We start from the raw sequence: 18,792 nt of genomic DNA, 5'->3' as shown, positions 1-18,792 counted from the left end.
CACTGATGGAGGATTTAAAGGACCAAACGTCAGAGTTGTAGGTTCCGCCTTCGTCCGTGTTTTCATCACTTCATGGTGAGGCTTGTTAATAGTTGAGTCACAAGGTAGTTGGGTTACATTTCTAATACGTGTCTGATAATTTCCACTAAATGTTGCCCTCTATGTCCTTCTTTTATATTTAAAAGCTTAAGGAATGTGCTCCTGAAATGTTAACGCTAAGGACCAAAGGCATGTTTTGTTTACGTTGTGCATGGTAAGACTGTAATACGTGTTTACTGCATAATGCGAGGCTGCATGTTTACAGGAAAAGTGGCCATTGTTTGTGTAGCCAGTGGTCATCTGAGTCTAAAGGCCATTTGATTGCTATGTGGGGGAACACACCTGCAATTTTGGTCAAGGGCTCGCGCTGTAGCACAGGAAGGGAGGGAGGGAGGGAGGAAAGTGACTGTTGTTATTGTCGTAGCGGTTTTAAGTGAAGGCCAAGAAATGTGCAAAATTCCTTCAAACTCCTGTTGTTCTGCAGATAAAAGACGAAGACCTCCTTCCTGTTTCTTACAATTTCAGTGATTTTATTAATACATTAACAAGGGCTTGTTTTTGTGCAAATGCTGTTTTTGCTATATTTTGTACCGTTATGGATCTATTATACTTTAGCTATATCATCCTAAATCTTATTTTATTTATTTACCCTATGTCTGACACAATTAATCAAATACAAATTTGACAAACAAGGAATCTTGGGAGTCCTCTATCAATCAAAAGTGGCAGAAACCTTTTGGTTTGTGCTTTTAAAAAGTGACCATATAATAGTTTTTATCTTACTAAATTGAAAATATGTAAGGGTTTGTCAGACAAAGCAAACAACTTGAAGATGTCACATGTGGCTAAATGAACATTTGATGGGCATTTTCAAGTTTTCTGACATATCAACAGATTACTTGTGAATGTCCTTAGTTGAGGCTCTAAATGCAATAATTGCTTCTGAATGTCATGTTAGTTTTAGCAGTTTTGCTCGAAAAACAAGTAATTATTTATATGAATGACATAAAAACCTGCTTTTCAGGAGCGTCAAAATAAAAAAAATGTTTTAAAAAACAAAGATCCTAATAACTCAAAACTGTTTAATTTACAATAATGTGCAAGCTGGGTTTAAGTATGTGTCTGATCAGTGTGTAAGAGTTGTGTAAGTGCTGTGCTCTCTGGCAGCCCGGCAGACAACAACAGAGCAGAGAGCGTGCCGCCACATGCCCAACTCTCCCACACTACACCTGAGGCAGCTTCCAGGTGCTGCGGCCGGTCGAGTTGTCAATCACAGCTGGTCCCGCCCCCCACAGCAGGACAGACCCTCTCCTTCTGACTATCCCAGGAGTTAAAAACGGTGACTTCCCCTGTAATGTGGCTCACATATGGTGTAACTGTACACATTTTATAGTATTTTGAGAGGAAGTGTCTCTTCTCTCCTAATAGAGCATCAAGCAGGGATGTTTTCCATTTGATCTCGAGTTTTAAAAGTGTGAATTTTCCTTTCCTCACGGCCATTATGTGTCTTGGATACAGCCGGATGTAAGCAGTAGCAACCCCAAAGTGTTGTTGCTTTCATAGGCCTGTAAACTGCGAGCTATTGAGGTCCCTGTTAGTGTTAGTGCCTGAGGTTCAGCTGTGAGAAAACACTCAGTGGCTTTTTCATGATGGAGCATGTGTGTGTGTTTGTGTGTGAGGAGCTGTGTATGGTTGTGTGAGTGTGATGTGGTTCCCAGGAGGAGGGGGCATGGAAAATGTGAACAGCACCGCGGTTTGGCTTTGGAGCAGACATGGCGGCCGACGCTTGTGTTGCTTTTGTGGAGGTGGAGAGGGCCGCTATCAGCCTCACTGTCCATCACTCTTTCCATCCATCCCACCCCCCCCCCCCCCGCCCACCCCTCATCCTGAACAACTGTGCCAACATGATAAGAGCCTGAGAAACGCTGGTGTCACACCTCTTTTCCCGCTGTATCCTGTGTGCTCACTTATCTAAAGCCTTTCTTTTATCAATCAGGACACTCGCACATAAATACACAAACACTGCACTTTTTCTCTCGGCCATATCTATGAAACTCTCCCGGCCTTCATGTCATCAATCCACAGATTTCCGAGCCACAGGATGAGTCGGCAGAGCTACTTCATTGTTGGTTTGGAAAACCCTCTTTGATCCTCCCCCCCCCCCCCCCCCCCCCCCCCCTTCGTGTTTTATTGACAGTGTCTACATGGCAATGCCAGCCTGAAACAATGAGCAATACCATCTATTGCTGTCACCTGTGGCACAGTTCTGTAGCGATTATTATTGTCTTCAACTCTTTTGGGTTTTACGATATTTAGAGTAGGGTGCTTTTAGACTTTCACTATCAGGGCTTCTTCAACTTAGGAATTCTAAGGCTAATAACTTCCGTACGATTCTCGTCGTTAGTTGATATTATTTCTCCCAAAAGACCAATTTAAATGTTGTGTTTTTACATACATACAAATATTTCACAACAAAACAACCAGTTTAATGACAAATTGACAATACTGCTGGACAATGACATTATTTACTTGGTTAATGGGAGGACAATTTGATTTTCTTCAACAGTCAGTCAGTGATAAACCAACTTTTGACAGAAAGGCAAACTCTTATTGCATATGCTCATACATTAGATGAGCTAAATGCATCACATGGGCTTTGAATCAGGATTTCATCAGGACTTTCAAATTATTCTATTATTAGGAATATATAGTGGATGTTTTAAGAGCACAACTGCAAGAAATTCTTAGATGTTGCATTGATGTTGACTGAAATGTCCTTGAACACATTTTTTATTTTTTGACTATTGTTTTACTTTTCAGTGAAGCTTTGTGATTTGAACTCACAGTTGAACCCCTTTATCTGTACGCAAGTGTATATCTGTGTGTGAGAGTCACACGTAAGGAAATGGTGTGTGTCTCTGTCAAGATACAGACGAGGCTCCTTTGCTGTCTGGGTGTCACCTCTGTGCGAAAATACAATTACTATTCAACTGGTGTCTTGTTAGCTTGTTTTTACCCTTTTTTTTAACATGAAAACACCATAACAGTAACACAAATAAATGTAACATGACTAACAAATGAAACCGTGTGTTTGTTTCATTTTCTTTTTGAGACTTTACCCCAGTTAGCATTGTCCTTCATTAAGTGCCCTAAGTAGCTGCATAGCAGAGGCTCCTTTTTTGGAAGTCAATCTCCAAGTTGCACTTTTGTATTGTACCAAAGAACTCGCTCAACCTTTTGGGTTTGTATACGTTCTTTGATGCTGCTTATCTCCAGACGCAGCCCCAATGACTTCGTGGACCTCAGTGCACATCGACCAGCGAATGATTGTCTTTTACACAGGTTATGGGTTTAGGATGCTTTACATATACAACAGTCAGTGTAGAGAAGAGGGTGGACAGAGAGAGGGCTTTGTCAATCCCGTCAGTGCCAATGTTTCACCTGTTAGTACTCCGAACAACCCTCTTGACTCTCTTTGAGCAAGAGGTGAGAACTTTCCTTTTCCCACGGTCATGTCCCAAGTGTTGGAAGTGCTGCACTGTAGCATTTTTCATGCCTGACGCCAAGCTGCTGGCATCAAACATTGTATCAGGTTTGCTCTGTCTTGCAACCCAGATAATATGGCCAATTTTAGACCATAGCGGATCCTTTTCCTTCTCACAGAGTCTTGTTCAACAGCTCCTGAAGGTTCTAAATATATGGGTTGCATATGCTGAAGTGTATTTTCATTTGTCTGTCAACAGTCACAAAGTCTATTCCCTCATAACTGTAGTTCCATGCTCCTCACGTCCCACTTGTAATGCAGACCTGAGCTGAGGAACCACTGTTGAGGAGAAACGTTGTGTGCCACCCCGCATGAAGTCATCTACATGGCAGGCAACAACCCCAGCAACAGAACACTCCAAATCTAGCCAACAGAAAACAGCTGGATCAACTTGAGACATTTTTCCTCCTGTTGTCAGCACTATTTATTTTACTATATATAAATATAGATATACCAGTACAGGAAGGCATCAGCCAGAGCATGGCATCAGCAGCATTATCCTTTACTTCAACATTTTCAACTATTTGACATACTTCACACATTCACTAACAATTCTTTGCAAGGTGAATCATTCTGTATCATTGTTTCCTGAGTCTCTGTATCCTGTCAGCAGGAGCATGACCATATTGTTTATGCACCTTCAGCAAGATTATTTGTTTAACATCAGAGCTTAATTTGTCTGAGATTGCTAGTATTTCATCCTTACAGTACGTTTCTTCATGCTTCTTTTTATTTTTCTTTAAGTGTAATCTTTTGGAGTTGCCAACACCTGTTCATCACTTTGAAATATCTTTTTTTGTTGTTCATAATGTTCACACTATATCGACCAGAGCTTGTCAAGTCAAGTCTCACAGGTTTGTTGAACATCAGTGCCCTGTCATTTTCCATATCTAGACACCTCCAGCTTTCGTATGGCGTCCGCCCGGTTGTCGAAGCCCTGGTGGAACTCTGTAGTTACCAGCCATCCTCTGCTACCATTCATCGATAATAACACAAACTTTTATCTTAGCACAACTCTATCCCATGTTGGGATACTGTTCAAACCCAAACGTAAACGCCCCACTTCCGGTAACACTTCAGGTTCTTCACAATAAATGTGTGAACATATTAAACATTAAAGGTCACCTATCATGCTATTTTTAGGCAATAGCATAGGTCTCAGATATATAAAAAACATGTCTATGAAGTGTGTTGCTCAAAATACCAAACAGATCACCCATTCTAGCCATGCCTCACATCCCTCTATTTCACTTCCTGTTTCAAAAGTGCTGATTTGGGGTATAAAGCTTTAAAAAAATGTTTTTGATAAAACAAAAGGAGGGCGCTGAGCTCATGCAGGAGATTCTACCGGCAGATACTGCAGTGATGAAACGCCATATCATGGATTATCAAGGATTATTTCTGAAATAGTAGGAGCTCGAAGGCTTTCTCTCTTGCCGGTTATACCACAAGGTGAGTTCCTTTTATTTCCTGCTTCTTCACACACATGCTCTCTCCAGTACAGGTTAGCTCTGAGTGTTAGCGATGCTAATGTAAACACCGACCATATTACGTCCAAAACAGTCGGGCATTGTTTCTGATAGCAACGTTTCCGATAGTGCTGTGGGTCTGCATTGCTGATATGACGTCATATCGGACGCCAATCTGGATCAGCTCCGTTGTACCCCCGTTGTTAGAGATTTGGGTACGGTGGAAAAGAGAGAGGGTTTTATTTTCTGACGCTGCGTGAAACACCGGGGACACATATTTATGTATAAAAGACATCAAAAAGTGCATTTTGCATGATAGGTCCCCTTTAACATAAAAAGTGCATGTAAGTTAACACTCTGCTCTGTTTGTGGCTGTTCTTGTGCTCTTATGCAGAAAACGTTTGTATGTATTTGTGGGTGCAAGTGTGTTTGTGTGTGTGTCTTTGTCTAAGAGATGGAGAGAGGGGGGGAAAAGAGAGCTGGAAAGTGAAAAAGCAGATGCGCTTGTTAGAAACACTGTCTGGCCGCCTGGCTCCACCATCTGTTTGCAGCTGCTAATGTTTGTGTGCGACAGACAGTACGTTTGTGTGTGTGCGTATGTATGTTCAGTCCTGTATCAAAGGCAGCAAGCATACAGTATACCATGGAACGTATATTTAAGTTCATTCCTTTAAGGTGAGGAAACGGAAAGGTAAAGTCTACTGTGTTTTTTCCAAGGATAAAAGTACACACAGACACACACACACTCCACACAATCCTCTGGCTCAGACGGCTACACACATTGCCAGAGTGTCAGATAACAAAGAGGTGGTGTGTCCTGCTGTCCCTTAGGCATGCTGGGAAAATTATTGCTGTGCATGCACACTCCTTTACTGTATGTGCTGTTTTTAAACTGCAGAGATTGCACAGTTTACCGCCCAGTGAATCTGGCTGCTGGATCAGTCAGGCGGTCTGATCCAGGGTCGGCTCCCACTGCTACTCTGATACACTTTGGCTGTATGTGTCCAGGAATGTGTTTAGACTTCAGAGCTGTATTTCCCCAAAACATCTCACTATTTACTGAGCCTGTCTTAATTCCAGGGTAAGCCAGAAAAGAGGGTCCAAGCCCTTGGAAGACTTTTTAAGAACAATCTGACAGAATCTGGCTGTTCTTATTCAGACAAAAGTGAAATATAGTAGGTCACATTTTTTTAATTCTATTTGGATGAACAGATGGCTTAGGTACCAGACAAGTAGATTTCCTAGACGGCTATTAATCTTATGTGTGAATGCAGAAATCCAACATGATAAGTAAAATGCTTTTGATCTTTAAGGTATCTTTTTAGCTTTTCGTTAAGAAAAGAAAAAAAACAGTTTGCTGCATTTTGTGATTTATAATTGGAAATGTGTGGTTTTCCAGAAAAAGAAAGAACTGTATTTGTCTATATTGTCTGAACAAGCATCCTGAGTCTTTAGATATCTATTTAATTTGAACTCCTACTATTTAATCCAGGCCTGGTTCAAGCTTGTATAGTCCAAACTGTAAAAAGAGTACGCTGTAGAGGAGTAGTTACGAGCTGTGAAGCACTTAACCCCTTTGTTTTGCTACAGCGCTCATGTGTAACAGGAGGGGAGGAGGAAGGGGTGGTGTTGGTATTTCAGACAGAGACAAACAACAGAGATCAGATTGATTGAGTTACACACGCTACACTTGCGTTCTCAACTCTTGGCGGACTGCGTCTAATGGTCTTAGCAGTAGGCGACAAAGTGCTGTTTTGCTCCCGCTATTGTGTGGATGTGAATAGAGCAAAGCGACAGACGGGCTGCCCCTGAGAGACGAGGCACACACAGCACCCAGACCAGACGCTCTGTTACTGCGCAGATGATCGGGAATAATGTTTTAACAACTTTTCCTTTTATCAATAATTCAGTAAAAATAAACAAATAGGTGATTTCCTGTTGTTTTTTGCCTGCAGCTGGTTGTAGTTTGGTTGTATGACGTGACATGGCGGGCTGAAGTGATTGTCACTGCTTGTTTTGGTTTGGTTTAAATTCTCAGGTGGCCTCTGTGTGCTCAGTCCACACCTGAGTGAATAGAGAGATGACTGGCAGCAAAACATTGCACCCTGAGGGGGGGGAGGGGGAGGGGGGGAGAAACCTGTGTCAACATTGTTTTTTCACTGATTTAATATCCGTCTTTTGTCACCTGTCAACACATTTAACAACTGCTCCCATTAGTCACTTTTGCTTGTTACACCTGTCAAGTGATCTGTCCCCACAGAGCGAGCAGTTTGAAGAGTTAATAATGGAAACATTTAAGATTCCCCCCCCCCCCTCCTTTATGTCAGACAGTCTAGACATTTCTAGCCACTGATTGTATATTGTAGCTGGTTGATTCTATAAACTGTGAATTGGTTGATAAAGTCATCTCTAGGACTTTTCTCATGTAAAGGGTCTATATTATAAGATGAATACAAGGTACTTCCATGGTCTACAGCTTAAAGGCAGGGGCATAAGAAGAATATTGTGACACTATCTTGTGTAACATTGGCTAGAGTTTAACGTTCCTCCAAGCTAGGAAGCATCAAGGCAAAGATTTCCTCCCAGAAGGAAAAATATTACCCATGGTGGACTCGCTACCATGGCTTTTCTTATGGTAGGCCGTAACACACCTGTGTACAAGGAAATAAAGCTAAGTACAGTTGGTAGTGAACTGGACATGCTAATGACTGCAGCATACGTTAGCACAGATAAACGCACTGTAATCCATCCTTACACTTTGGCTCATGTGTTTTTGTTCTTTGAAAAGTAGAGCCACTTAACCCTTTGAATTCTATATTAATGTCACACGTGAACCATGCACACACACCACTTGCAGGAATACAAAGTTTGGCCAATTTCTGTTTCTGTCAAATGCTCGATCTGCATGCTAAAAACAAATCTGCTTATTGATTTATGACCTTTCTTATCACCAACTACATCAATGATAACATGCTGGAGGAAATCAATCTGCCATCTTTTGACATTTCATCACGCACAAGGCAAGCACAGAGACAGTTTGATTGAATTGAATCTGACGCCAGTCTGACGGAGCTCACATGTTTGTTTTTGCACATGGAAGCTCACACACGACTTGATGTGGTTTCCAGTTGAAGTGTGCAGGTCTCTGTAATTTGCTTACCTTTTATGAATTGACTAGATGGCTCCTGCATGCACATCATTTATCCTGATTGATTTATTAAAAGCATTCCTGTCATTACACAACTTGTCTGCTGAAGAAATGATACACTGTTGTTAACGTGGTTATTTTCACCTTTTCTTGCTGTGACCACACCAGTCCAGAGGGGATAGAGAAGAAACACAACAACAGATATGAATGGTTTCATATATATTTAGCCGAAGCTTTCTACCCTCAAAAAAGGAAAACAACCTCTTCCCTCAGTTTTCCCTCTCGTTTTCTCCATGCCACAAAATTACAATGTGCAAATTCATAAACGTATATGCTGTTTTTGCACGCTGGAAATAAACACGACGGTCAGGAGAGAATGTTGCTGCAGCGTTGTAGCGGCGTTGAAGCAGCGTTTTTTTGTGTCGAGGAGTGGGTTCGGTCCCCAGCTATTGTCTGTCTGTCTGTCTGTCTGGCTTGACTCAACCACACACTTCCAACCATGCCACTGATTACTAGTTTAGAGTTAACTGCTGTTTGGCCCTTTGGCTAACCTCTGAAAACCTGGTGGGTGTGTGTGTGATCCTGTGTGTTTGTGGTGTTCTCTGTCCATGCATGTCTATGTTTGTACACTACACAGTGAAAGTATGCGTCTTTATTTGTGTCTTTGTGTGCTTATCCGCATCTGTAGGCTTGTTGACAGCGATCTCGCGGAGCCTCTGTGCTTGGGAAAGTTTCTTGAGGAATTTTGGGAAAGGTTTAACCGCCAATCTGTGATGTCACTTCCCCCTATGCCCTGAGTCAGAGTGGAGGGTCAAAGGGGCCGTGGTCCGTGTTCAGGTGGCGGCTGGGGTCATATTCCAAAGCCAAAGCTGATTTACTCACCCATTGTAGTCCAATTATTCACTTGCTGTGGCTGTCTCGGATGCATTCAGGAGTAAGGAATGTGTTACGGCCTCCAAAGGGGCACGGCTGTTACAAAAGTGTGATTCAGATCGCACCAAACAACACGGCTGTAAGTCAGCAGTTTGTAGTCCTTTCATTCAAGACTTGCTCCCTTGTGTCTTTCCCCCTCCCGCGCACTCAGCCTCGCCGCACACACACTCGCATGCACGCACACACACACACGCACACTTTCCTTCCTTGTGGTGCATACTTGTGTCAGGTGTGCTCTGTTTTTCCAGTCAGGGTAGAGAGGAATCTGGGCTGGGGTCCAAGCTGACTATCAACAGCACATTGCCAGAGCTCGGGACAAGAAGCAACACATCCCCTCCATCTTTACTCCTCCTCCTTCTCCCTCTCCACTCCTCCCTCAGTTTTCTGCTCTCCTGATCACTGGAGTATTGTCATTCTGTATTTTGGTCTTTTTTTATTCTTCCATTTGTGTGCGTTTTTTTCTCTCCATTTTCTCATATTTTCTATGCATTGTCCTCTTTTGTGTTTTCATGTTCGCTTGCCCTCCTGAGTCTTTGTAATGGGTTACCACCAGTTTAGTCGGGCTGACATTTCCCAGGGTTTTTCTATGGAGAAGAATTTATTTTACCACCAGCATAGAAGGTGTGTAGACCTTTTGGGGTTTTGAGGTGTAGTTCCGGTCTAACAAGGCTACAAAGTGGCCACCACCCTTGAAATGACACTGCTTTTATCTATTAATTATACGTTCATTCCTGTCGACAATACCAGCATTATCACTTGGTGGCTTGGCATTTACCCAAGGTATTTTTAGGTTTGCCTCTCGTGTTGCATACACTAGTAGTGTATAGGATATAATACTACATATGTGACTATATAAACATAGTAAATAAACTTGTTTGTCTGTGATTTACTTCAAAGCTCTGTCCTCATACACACACATGAAAGCTTAGAACCAATGACTAACTCATTGATATGATCAAAGTGTTCTCCAAAGACCTGTGTTAACCTTAAAACCACAGTTTGTGTGCGTGTTGGCTTCTTCCTCACAATGTTGCACTTTGTTGCAGTAATTAACAGTTTTATGTGTTTCAAATTGACAACATAAATTGACATGGTGTGTTTTGTGGCAGTGGCTGACAAACAGTGTGTCTGTGAAAGCATCTGTGCCACCACCGCATGTGTGTGATCTTACACACTACAACACTGTGCGCTTCAATGTCTGGCACTGCGCTGCTGTCGGCCAGGGAGAGAGGGAGAGGGGAGATAAAAAGGAAAGGAAAGGCCTCCCACACAGGCAGATATGAGACTTAGAAGCTCCATTAGTTCCTCAAAGCCAGCTGCCGGGTTCAGATGGATGTCTGCGCTCGGCTGTTTGATGTCCATTCATCCATAGCCTCACATCTCTGCCTCTGTCTCCCAGCTTTGCCCGCCGCTGGGCCTCACGGGGCTACAGAGAGCGCAGCTTGCCATAACTATAGGATAAAGCTGTCTGCTGCTACCGTGTGATTCCTGCCTCTGCTGACAACGTAGCACCGCTGCCCCTACCACCAGAGATTCTGCTGGCCTCGTCTATTTTTTGTTTCTGCTTGTTTATGGGAGGTAGGCAGGATGATAACACGGAGGAATATGATGTGGGAAGGTTTGATAGGGAGAATGTTTACTGATTAGAGCACTGCTTATCTGTTGCATTCCTGTGGGATCAAATCTCAAAGTTTCAAAAGACTCCACAAAACTATCTGTGGATATTAGTCGAGAGTTTCTTGTTTGGCTAACACTTTTCTTTTTCATCTCTCTCTGCAGCACCTGTTCCTCCTCCTCCACCTCCTCATCATCCTCCTCCTCCCCTCCGCACATCTTTGGGAATGGGCCAGCGCCTTGCCAGGGTGCATCTTTCCACCCGGTGGTGTGGCTGGCGTCGTGCGAGAGTGAGGAGGGCAGCGGCCAGGTCATAGAGCCGGCCCACCCCTCTCTCCACTTGCTTGCTCCCAAGTGACTTTTGACCTTTTGACTCAGCCGTGACCTCCAGCCAGCCATGCCCTTCCGGCTTAGGCTGCGGCGCACACGGCGCTACAACGTCCTGAGCAAAAACTACTTTGTGACACGGATTCGCCTGCTGGACAACAATGTGATTGAATGCACTCTGTCTGTGGAGAGTACGGGACAGGAATGTCTGGAGGCGGTGGCCCAGAGGCTGGAGCTACGGGAGGTGAGGACCCTTTCATTATGTGACCCACGCACATGCTTGTGTTAGACTGTTATGCACGTTGCTATTTGGACACTTTGGAGGTTTGTTATATCTGGTTATCTACTTGAACAACACACTGTTAATGTAGCTTTAACACTTCCTGTAATCATTTTTTGAACTCATAAAGACAAGATAACATGACCTTGCAGATGCTAGAGTTTGTCCAGTTTCACAGCCTTTGACGTACCAGGAAACATCGTTGTAAGGACACATTGACATTTTTAAGGCATTCAAATGATCGAATTGTAAAGGCAAGTTTATTTATATAGCACCTTTCAACACAAGGCAATTCAAAGTGCTTTACAAAAAATGAAAGACATTAAGAAAATGGCATTTCAAATCAGTCATTAAAAAAGGTATTGACAGAAAATATCAGCAGTTGTCAGCTTTAACACATACATATTACTATCAGTAGCAGTAGACAATATTGACAAAAACATAGTTCAGTTGAATGTTTGTCACAATATTGATAAAATGTCAGAGTACATGCATCTAGATTTTGGCTTATCCATCGATAGAGTATCGCTGAAAATCATAGTTCATAAATAAGGGTCAACATTTCCATAACTAGTCTGGCTTTTGGTTGATTTCAGACAGAATTGTTAAATAGGTGGAGTAGACTTCAAATGTCTGGAGCCAGGCCAGCTTTTTGTACAACATTGTCCACAATGTGTATACTGAGATAAATAATATCTAACGTGTGTGTGTAGAGTCAGAACACCACCCTTTGGTAATCACCCATATAAAGCATACACAGAAAAAACAAGTAAAACATTGACCCTCACACTTTTCAGATTGTGTGTGTGTGTGTGTGTGTGTGTGTGTGTGTGTGTGTGTGTGTGTGTGTGTGTGTGTGTGTGTGTGTGTGTGTGTGTGTGTGTGTGTGTGTGTGTGTGTGTGTGTGTGTGTGTGTGTGTGTGTGTGTGTGTGTGTGTGTGTGTGTGTGTGTGTGTGTGTGTGTGTGTGTGTGTTTCTTTGTGTGTGTGTGTGTTTCTTTGTGTTGGTGTGTGTGTGTTGGCCACGCGTCTCTCCTCACACCCTGTGTGTGTCTCCCATCCCTGCGCTGTCTCTCTCCCGCAGGGTCCTTGTCCGTCTCTAACGAAGCGTGGCTACCTCTGTCCTCTTTTCTCTGCAGAAGAAAGAGATACTGCTCATCCGCCCGTCCCCACTACCCCCCTGCTCCTGTCCTTGCTCTCTCTGTGTGTTTTCTCTCCTCCTTTTTATTCTCTTCACTCATTTTCTTTACATTTCCTTCACCAAGGTCTAACTCCCACAGGTATGTAGCTTTGCCTGGGGCTTATTGTTTGTGTGTGCAGTTGTTTTGCGTGAAAGCAGGGCAGTTTGTTCTCAAATACAAATACGTGTGTTCAACTGTGTGTGTGCGCCAGCTGGAGCTGCTGACATAGTGAGGGAGAGAGGGGCGGTGCCCTTTGCGTTCTCACATAGTGTTGTGGTATTTGCCAGGTGTCAGTGATGTTATAAATAAGGTGATGCGACGCCTCTGCTTAAGCCGCCGTCTGCCCCTATGCGTGCACGCCATCTCAGGATTGTGTGTGTCTGTCTGAGTGAGTTGTTTTCATCGTTGTTGCTGTACCTGAGGCCCTGAGCGTGTCTGTTAGCATGTGAGCAAGGAGTGTTTACTGATGAGTGTGTTAGCTCTTGCAGCTGCAGCTTTACGACCTGATATACAGTAAAGTCAAAGCGTGCAGATTAAACAGGTCTTTGTGATACGATATGATACACACATAGACACCAATAAAACCTCACTGTTTCCAAAATGTACATGGTCAGCTGTTAATAGAATGGCGGCTAGATCTGTAAAAGAAGTTTGACAAAATTAGAGTCAACTTCAAAAAGTAATTTGGGAGAAAAGACACATTTTTCAAGTTTTTGATGAAGCTGCTTACACTGAAATCACAAACGGCAGCGGTGTCATGTTTCACAACTGACTCTGTCCCAGGTCTTAGATACATTTGCACGTTGTGCTGGTCCTTGGCATGCCCATGCATGGGTTGCGAGTATGGTGCCTGTTTTGATGAGTGAAACGTGTCCAAATGAACATGACGAGAGGTTATGATTCAAATCGCAGGATCTTTAAACCTGCCCCACATCTATAGAATCCAGGATGTTTAGCCTGTTTTTAGATGACTGACTGAAACATCAAAAGCCAAGAAACTGTCCCCAATCAAGTCAATATTTTCTGTCCAACCGTTCCCTTTTTTACGGACCATTGTTTATACAGCTGAATTGCATTTTATTTTTCAAATTGTGTATGAATCTGTAGATGTTGATAGGCAAGAGACATTGTTTTCAAAATAGTTTTAATTTGGTTTTAGTAGGATACCATCATTGTCTGTTTCCCCTCGCCATGGGTGATCTTGCTGGCAATCAGTTGAGTCTAATATTTATGTTTAATAGAGTCTGGCTGCTGACGTCAAAGGTTTTGATTTGAAGGAGAAATATGTGCTTGTTTTTTATTTCAGCTTGTGTATTCATCTCTGCTCAGTGTCCCCAATGTATCCTTCATTTTGTTCTCATTTCCTTCCTCAACCTATTATTCTGTATCCTGACAAACCCCCCTTTTTCCCATCCCAACAATGAACTGACATTACCATCTCCCGCCTGTCCCACCAAACTATTTCTTCCCATCCAACTTATACAACTCTCCATTTCTTTACTTCCTCCTTTTCCAACCTTCACTCTCTTCTTTCATTTCCTCTTTGTCCCTTTCCGTCATCTCCATCCTTTGACCTTGTGCTCCACATTGACCTCCTCCCTCTGTCTCTCTCCCCCGACTCTAGACCCATTACTTCGGGCTATGGTTCCAGGGCAAGACCCAGGCCCCGGCCCATCGCTGGGTGGAGCTGGAGAAACCTCTCAAGAAGCAGCTGGACAAGTTCGGAAACGAGCCACTGCTCTTCTTCGGAGTCATGTTCTACGTGCCCAGTGTTTCCCGACTGGAGCAAGAAGCCACCAGGTAAAAAGAGTTTCAAAACAGCACTTATAACCGTCACTCACATACTCTGTGTTTATGTTTTAAACTTCAGTTTCAACTGCAACACCTTTATACCAGTAGCTTATGATCTTCTTTGCTGTTCATTTGACACATTGTACATGACAAATAGTCTGTTAACTGTAACTCTTTAACATTAGAACACTCATCTGCCAGATACTTAAGTGGGTGTAAGGAGTCTGCCAGTTTAAAACATGTGGATTGAAGTATATGCACACTTACATGTTTTTTAATAGAGCATAGATATAATGTCACACTCTTAATTGTCTTATAATTGAAATTTTAAATAGATTTTACATTAAGTATATTAGTCACAGTCTATGATTGTATAAGCAAACAGTTTCGTTTCTGAACTGTCATCTCCCTACCTAGATAGCTAGCTGGTTACCTTCAAGAAAACAGTGGGCAGAAAAGTGGTGACAGGCGTGGATGTCAATATCATGACCGCCTGAGACTGATTATCACCCGCAGTGTGTGTGTGTCTGTGTGTAAGAAAGAGTGTGAAGGAGCACGTTAGCTAGCTGTGAACAGGTCATCCAGGGGTCAGTGTGTAGTGGACAGTCTGCCATCTCAGATTCCTTCTCACAGTCACACACAGACACACACGCTCTGCAGGTCTGCCTCGCACGGAGCTGGTGAATTTGCGGCTTCTGCCTGGCTGGATGTGGGAAAGGTCGATCGCAGGTCACGGCCTGACGTTGTGAGACTGCTGTTAGCTATAAGGTTTGTGTGTGTGTGTGCAACAATGTGTGTGAGAGTGTGTTACGCTGTTGGATTTCGTGTTTTTTTTTTACGGAGGCAGGACTGGACATGCTGTTTCAGGGCTTACATAGAAAATAATTAAATCATCATGTATCAGTGACCGGCCCCATAGACTCACTATAGACTCACTGTGTGTGTGTGGAAGTGTGTGTGGGTTTCTGCCGGTTCGTTGCAGGATCTGCTCTAGTAAGTGGATGGTATTGCAGGAAACCCCTGGTGTGTGTGTGTGTGTGTGTGTGTGTGTGTGTGTGTGTGTGTGTGTGTGTGTGTGTGTGTGTGTGTGTGTGTGTGTGTGTGTGTGTGTGTGTGTGTGTGTGTGTGTGTGTGTGTGTGTGTGTGTGTGTGTGTGTGTGTGTGTGTGTGTGTGTGTGTGTGTGTGTGTGTGTGTGTGTGTGTGGAGAAGGGTTTATGATGGGGCCTTAGGGGCAATTTAGGGAACAATGGCTGCCTCTTTTGCTCAAGCCCCCTCTCTTACACTACTTCTGCATAGTGTCAACCCTACTCCTTTTTATCAAGAGCAGATCTCCTCATCACTTCAGTCCCACATTTTTACTCTCTTTCTCCGTCCCTTCTTCCCTCTCTCCCTTTTTCTTTCTTTTTTGTGTGTTTGTCAGGAATGTTGGCACAGCCGTCCATCGTAGGAGGGGGACCGCACATTCCTCCCAGCAGAAGTGCTGGGGGTAAAAGGGGAGTTGGGGTGGTGGGGGGGGGGTGTCTGGTTTACAAAACACACACATACGCACATACTCACATCCACTCACCTCACACACCTCGCATATTCCCCCCAATAATCCTGTGAGAAGCCAGCTGCAGCCCTGTCAGAGGGGTAGTCAGAATACAGCACATTGTAAGAACATACATGCTCCCTGAGGCAAGCTTTTCTAAAAGCCTGGCCCCCTCTTTTCTTCACATCAGGTTGAAAACAATCTTCACAGCTTTTTTGATAAAGTTCAAAACACACCTTTTAATGACCTAGTCCTTATCAAAGGATAACCCATCTTTAAAGTCATCATTTGCTCTTCTACTGTCTGTACTTTGAGGACATCAAATCGGGGAATGATAACAATCACAACTGACTGAAATGTAGATAATTTATTGAGTTAAGGTTGATTTGGGTCACATCCAGTCAAGCAGACCCTTGTTTTCCCTACACACCTGGTCTGATGGTGGGGGGAAGGGTAGGATTTGGTGAAGGAATGACAGAGGCAAAGAGGAAGACAAGTGGGGACAGAGAAAGTAAAAGTTTGGCTGCAACACTTGGCTTTGGGTTTATACCCTGGTATGTTGTTTATGCTCAGTCTACAGATGTTACTGCTGGAACGTATACATCTATATTTGTCAGCACGTAAATGTATCTTTCTGCTTATGAGTGGGAGTTAGCGGACTTGTTGTTTTTGGGAAGTGCAAGGTTACTTTTATCAAGAAAATCACACTTTGTTACTGACCTTGACTGTTTCTTTTCCAACTATTATTTGGGCCATTGGTTTCAAATGCTTTTAGATTGTGAAAAAACAAGAGATTACTTGGTTTTGTAAACACATTCATGTTAACTTGTTGCCAGAAATCAGATAGACAGTGTTGCCTCCTCAGAGTAAATGAGATTTAATGGGAAAGTAATGTGGGTTTTGTAATGTGGTCAGGTCTTTGAAGTTCAGTGTTCGACTGATGTGTAACCTGACACTAGATCTCCTCTCTTCCCGTCCATCCATTCATCTGTTTCTTCTTTCCTCTCTTCCTCTCTCCATGCAGCTGTGAAAATTACCCAAGTATGTTTGTGTGTGCGGGTGCTTGCTGGCTGCATATTCACACAAATAATTCAATTATCAAGCAATTATGGCAGTAATGCAAGAACGCTGGAGCCTGTGTAAACACTGTTCTCTGTTATGTTTATGCAATTATACTCATAGTTGCAGTTACAGCTGCAAGATACACTTTGTGGAGTTCTACGTAATTGTCAGATTATGTAATTGTAGAAACACAATTAGAGTTTTTACCTTGTTTTGCAACACATATTTTAATCCAATTGGATGACAATTTATAGCCAAGATATTTTTCATTCTTGTTTTTCTCATCTTCACACAGATTATAAAATACAAACAAACTCTCCGTTCTTGAGGTGGCTTTCCTCCCCAAAAATTCTTTATGCTCTCTGGTGTTAACGTTGATAGAAAACAAGGCTTTTTAAAGCATGGTTTCATTGCTATATTCACACTAAAATGGCCACAAGAAGAACCAGAAGTTTGGTTTGAAGTTGCGCGCTGGATGAACTTTGACTCTGTAACAGAATCTAAAGGCTACATTTTTAGCCAGAATGCTCCTCTAGGAAAACTCATGTAAACATATAAATCAGAGTACTGCCATACTCGCATTACTGGCCATGACCACTTTGTTTTGACTGCTTTGGTGTGTGTGGTGGGTGTTCCACCCAGACTCAGTTGAACCGTGTTTGACCCCTGAAATGCTTCTTGCACTAATCCCACACTAACTACTATTTACTACCTACCTCTTTGGATTTCATCCATTTTACCACACACACATCTTGTAGCCGGTGTGTGTGGTTGAAGCCTTCTGTTCCTTCTGTTCCAGTGATATGAAGGAGGGGCAAAGTGGCCCGGAGAGAGAAAGTGAGGAACCTAAACAGAGAGCTGTTGACCGGAGCGAGACCAGCTGGCCTCACCAGCCCCCAAGGCTAACAGCACCAACAGCCTTGAAATCCTAGCATTGTTCAGCTATTTAACACACACACACACACACACACACACACACACACACACACACACACACACACACACACACACACACACACACACACACACACACACACACACACACACACACACACACACACACACACACACACACACACACACACACACACACACACACACACACACACACACACACACACAGCTGTACTCTGTTGTGCCCCTTGCTGATTCAACACATTTCAAAGTGAAATCCTCCTGCCTCCCACACAAGCTGTCTGGACCCATCCAGGGTTGAGGGGGTGGACAGGGTCATACCACTGTGGAGGGGGAGGAGGAGGGGTTGAAGCATATGTACACACACATTCATGCATGCATGCACATATGCTCGCAGGCTTGTTGTCCGGGCCACTTGGACATCTGGCAACATGTCTTGAGCGGGACTCAAACATGCGTGGGCATATAAAGGGTCCTTTGTGCCTGTGTGGCTGCCGGGTGCCAGCAGAGCACTCTGCCATGGTGGAAGTCACAAGTAACTTCCAGTGGGGAAAGCTTTACCTCATGTCTACGTCTGCATCCACCTGTTATTACTGCATCATTATGTCATTTTGACATGCATGCCGGGTGTCTACAATCATAGGTATGTCTTTATGGACACTTTGGCTTACAAGATTTGTCTACTCTTTTGAAGACTCTGAATTTAAAGGATATATTCACCAAGATGACATTCTCATACACTTTTTCTACTTCCTCCTAGTTGGATCGAGGAGGGCCATGTGATTATACTACGCTCTGCTAGACTACTACTTGCTTACTCGGTTGATGCCTTTGTGTTGAGTTGTGTTTTTTGTGTAAAGTGGGCTCTGTCATGACGAGAACTATTTACTACCTTAAGCTCTCACGCGTTCACTTGTTCACAGTTATCCAGTTTAACATCCGCCTCCCCACCGCTGGC

The 18,792-nt window shown here is 43.3% G+C and overlaps 1 protein-coding gene across 1 annotated transcript in view; it reads left to right on the top strand.

Annotated features, from left to right (window-relative positions):
- The window catches only part of LOC307014923 (tyrosine-protein phosphatase non-receptor type 14-like), a 37,819-nt gene that overhangs the window by 1,705 nt on the left and 17,322 nt on the right, over window positions 1-18,792 (top strand). The window contains exons 2-3 of the mRNA XM_079643184.1: window positions 10,913-11,318; window positions 14,159-14,334. Of these exons, the coding sequence (XP_079499310.1) occupies window positions 11,145-11,318; window positions 14,159-14,334 (350 nt within the window). The 5' untranslated portion in view covers window positions 10,913-11,144. The remainder of the gene's footprint in view (window positions 1-10,912; window positions 11,319-14,158; window positions 14,335-18,792) is intronic.

This window comes from Notothenia rossii (genome assembly GCF_949606895.1).
Source record: "Notothenia rossii genome assembly, chromosome: 8".
In the NCBI taxonomy this organism is placed as follows: domain Eukaryota; kingdom Metazoa; phylum Chordata; class Actinopteri; order Perciformes; family Nototheniidae; genus Notothenia; species Notothenia rossii.
The sequence above is the reverse complement of the archived record's forward strand: the minus strand, read 5'-3'. Positions and strand labels throughout refer to the sequence as shown.